Source organism: Seriola lalandi, unplaced genomic scaffold, assembly GCF_002814215.2.
Source record: "Seriola lalandi dorsalis isolate HSWRI2012SDOR001 ecotype SW California unplaced genomic scaffold, Sedor1 jcf7180002049915, whole genome shotgun sequence".
Taxonomy (NCBI): domain Eukaryota; kingdom Metazoa; phylum Chordata; class Actinopteri; order Carangiformes; family Carangidae; genus Seriola; species Seriola lalandi.
The window spans coordinates 6,609-10,707 of NW_019520468.1; the positions used below are offsets into that span (position 1 = coordinate 6,609).

General features: G+C 39.7%; 1 protein-coding gene across 1 annotated transcript in view; it reads left to right on the top strand.

Annotated features, from left to right (window-relative positions):
• LOC111649065 (uncharacterized) overlaps positions 1–3,736 on the top strand; it is a 9,469-nt gene extending 5,733 nt beyond the window's left edge. Inside the window, 3 exon segments of the mRNA XM_023398802.2 lie at positions 9–141; positions 504–1,174; positions 1,176–3,736. Of these exon segments, the coding sequence (XP_023254570.2) occupies positions 9–141; positions 504–1,174; positions 1,176–1,298 (927 nt within the window). The 3' untranslated portion in view covers positions 1,299–3,736.
• Positions 3,737–4,099: the final 363 nt, after the last annotated feature.

The window sequence follows — 4,099 nt, forward strand, 5'->3', positions numbered from 1 at the left end:
TCAACGAGCGACTAACTGCTGCTGCTGAAGAAATATTCGGAGTCTTTGAACAAACTATCGTCGAGTACGAGGAAGAGATCGATCGTCAGCGCAGACTGCTGGATATCGTTTGGAAACCCGAAATAAAGCTACACAGGACAGGTCTGTGAAACCAGGATGGTCTGAATGAAAACTAACACAGGGACAAGACTCATACTGGATCCTGATCAGAGCTCTACTCTTACATTTAGTTTTGAGGTCACTGCTGCACATGAAGGAAAAACTTTGGGGCACTTAAGTTAAAAAAGAAATAACATGACCGAGCCTCTATTTTAATCTCAAAACATTTAACATTAAATATTCAGTTCACGGAATGACATGTCTGCCCACATTTTCTAACCCTATTGCCTGAATAATGTGTTGAAGGTTTGTTCATAGAGGAGAATTGCTTTCTGTTTCTTCTGTATTTTCTTTTTTCCATCATCACATTAGTAACCTATGTCTTGTGTCCTTTGTCCCTCCAGAGCTCCCTCAGCATCATGTCTGTAAGGAGGAGGAGGTTCTCACTGACCAGCAGCTCTGTGACCAGGAGAGGAACTCCAGTCTGGACCAGGAGGACCCAGAGCCTCCACAGATTAAAGAGGAAGAGGAGGAACTCTGCACCAGTCAGGAGGGAGAGCAGCTTGTACTGAAGCAGGAGACTGATACCTTTATGTTGACTCTTACTAATGAGGAAAGCGACCACCAGCTCCTCTCTCACAACTCTCCTGTAGCTGAGAGCCAAGATCAGGAAGGAAGTAAGCATGTAGACCCAGAATCAACAGGAAATGCAGAGACACAACCAAAGAAGAGATATCACAAAAACACAAGTCACAGTGACAATGTACACAACTCTCTCATGTCAGAAACTCATTGTAACACCCAGACAGGTAAAAAGTCTTTCAAATGTGACATTTGTGGAAAAACGTTTAAGTGGAAGTCCAAATTGATCATACATCTGAGGACCCACACAGGTGAGAAGCCGTATTCTTGTGAAACATGCGGGAAAAGATTTAGTGAAAACTCAGTATTGAAAAGGCACACGAGAATCCACACTGGTGAGAGGCCGTACCCCTGCAACATCTGTGGGAAAAGATTTTATCGGACGACACATTTGAAACAGCATATAAGAGTTCATTCAGGTGGCATAGTCTTTGGAAAGTGACACTTGTGGAAAAGCTTTTCATTACAAGTCCCCCTTGAATATAGATCTGAGAGACCACACAGGTGAGAAGCAGTCTGCATGCAGCACCTGGAGAGAAACATTTAGTGAGTCATGATTGATCAGTTGCGAGAACACAGGTGAGAAACTGTATTCTTGAGAGACTTGTGGGAGACCTTTAAGACTTAAAGGATAACTTTGAGATTTTTGAACCTGGCCCAGATTTTCCCATGTTTTTTTTGGTGTAAGTAAGTCACAGGGACACAGATTTTTTGAATCAGTGGAGTATTGAGTAGGAACGGTACACTGCTGCTGCAATGTAAACAATGGGGCAGCTGTCCATGTTAAAGTAAGTCCATGTTACAGTGCTTGTTTTTACCACTCTGCGACAACATTATGGATAGGATTTGAACATCCCTTTGTTAAAGAGAAAGATCTTTTTGTTAAACCAGATATAGCCATTCCATCACTACCACACTCCATTAACAAATAAAGTTATTTTACCTCCCAGAACTTGGTAGTTGCTAGTAGGCCCAAGCGATACGACTTCAAATCAATATCACAATTATTTCAAATTTTAACCTTGATTACGGTTAATGAATGACTACTTGGACACTCATCAGTCTCTTTTTTGAGCCATGCACTTTTTGTTTTCGGCAATATGATTGTTCTCCAAATGATGAAACTGACTGGTGGCGTTATCGTCAGTCTCTGAATTAGTTTTTCTGCAGCATTTGCATTTGACTTCATTTTTTTATCTGTTGTCTTCACCGAAGCCAAAATGAGTCTGAACAACAGACATAGCTTCTTTTTAGGATGGGTCAGAGTCACGTGACTGAACATGAGGTAGTGTTTTTTTAAGGGGACACTTCATGAACGCACACACTGGGGAAAGTATTAATCAAATTAACTGACATGAGAAAGGATTGTCAGTGAGAAGTCCTAAATGTCGGTTTTCATACTTCTTCAGTTAATTGCCCAGACCTAGTTGCTGTTCAGCTGCTTTCTCAATCAGTTAGTTTATGTTATTGTGTGGTACTTTTATCTGAGTAAAGGATCTGACGGCTTCTTCCACCACTGAAAGTCACACAATGACACAAGCAACCCAACTGAGCAAGGCAGCAGTTGATCAGAAGCTTTTGTGTTTTGCAAAGTGTAATTACTGGCTTTATCAATGTTAATTTTTGTTAAGCTAGCCTGATTTTTCTTTATATGACTATATTACTATTAATATTATTATATTCCATGTGTTGTTGTTTACTGTGCCTGCCCTCTTCTCTTCAAGTTTGATGTCAGACCAGAACACTTGTCCCGGAAGAATCGCATCTCAAGTACGTACAACATCTACAGTACCAAGGATGCCTACAATACTGTACAAAAACAAGTACTGTCACATTTCCAGAATTTTTGCATCGACTTGGTACCAAAGTATTGGTTCTCATGACAACTGTAATTAGCACACACAGCAGCATGTGTTGTTTTCTGGTTTTTGCTGTGGTATTGAATTTGGTATCGAGTATCATGAACTATTTTTACACTCAGCTATGAGTAGATTGTGAACTCTCTGAACTTGAAGCTTAGAAACCCTTTAGTCCTGCTGGGTCACTTCTGTTGTCTTCCTGCCAACCGGAGTCTTTTCTGTCTGGAGTGTGTCCTTTCATTTCATATTTGTATTTATTTTGTGATTGAATCAACTTAATATTTTTATTTTGTCTTGCTTTGCAGGTGACTCACAAACACAATTGTAGAAGATGTACTTCATGGTTCTGTAAAGGTGCTAGCTTCTTTGAAAGAATTTTGATAAGAATATTTCTATCAGTGCTGTTTACTCAGACTGATGTTCCCACATTGATGACTGAATGATGACAGTTACTACGATATAAGCAGCATTTCATTACTAAAGTTCCTTTAGTCACTGATCGTTGTATGCATTACTACCACTTAGGCTGATGACATTGATTTCATGTCTTTATTCTAACAATAAATCTTTGTTAGGTGACAAGAATAACAGATTCACACCATTTATGTAATTTATACTACTTAAATATTATAAATTTTATATATAAAAAAAAAAAAGTGAACTGCACAAATGTGTTGTCCAGTTCTAGCACAGGCCACTGTAATCACACCACGTGTGTTGTACTGGGCCTTTAAAGGTATTTCAAATGGTAAAAAACTGGGCTACAGACTGTAAAATGTAAACATCAAGAATGAAATCAAGTCAATTTCAGACAAAAACAACCTTTCAGTGACAGGGTAGGAGGTCATCACTTTTTGTCAAGTGGAAAAGTGCATTTTATGTGTTGTATTGGCCCTTCAAAGATAATAAGGAAAACTGCAGATCTTCTTTGTGTCATATATAAGCCTTCCGTAAATCATCACAGTCTCGATCCGGATATAAACAAAGGTATTAGACACACCAAACACAAGGTATAAACATCGGGATCGACACAATGTTGCCTGTAATCACGTGACTCTCGTGCTGCAAACACTCCTTTTGGCCAGAACGGTGATCATTCGATCACTACAAACAATAAAGTTTCACAGGGACATACATTTGCTCTGTTTTTTTGCAAAGATCCCTTTTTGACACGACACGGAACTTCACAGTGTGACACCAAGCGGAAGTAAACAATCACAGCGCACAAGCAGATTTAGCAGTAAGATTGTGTGGAGCTAGCTTGAAGATGACGGTGTAGTCGTACCGCAGATAAATATTTCAGTGGTAACTAAGCAACAATGTCTTCAGTTCAGTATCTGAGAGAGTTTGTCAACGAGCGACTAACTGCTGCTGCTGAAGAAATATTCGGAGTCTTTGAACAAACTATCGTCGAGTACGAGGAAGAGATCGATCGTCAGCGCAGACTGCTGGATATCGTTTGGAAACCCGAGATAAAGCTACACAGGACAGGTCTGTGA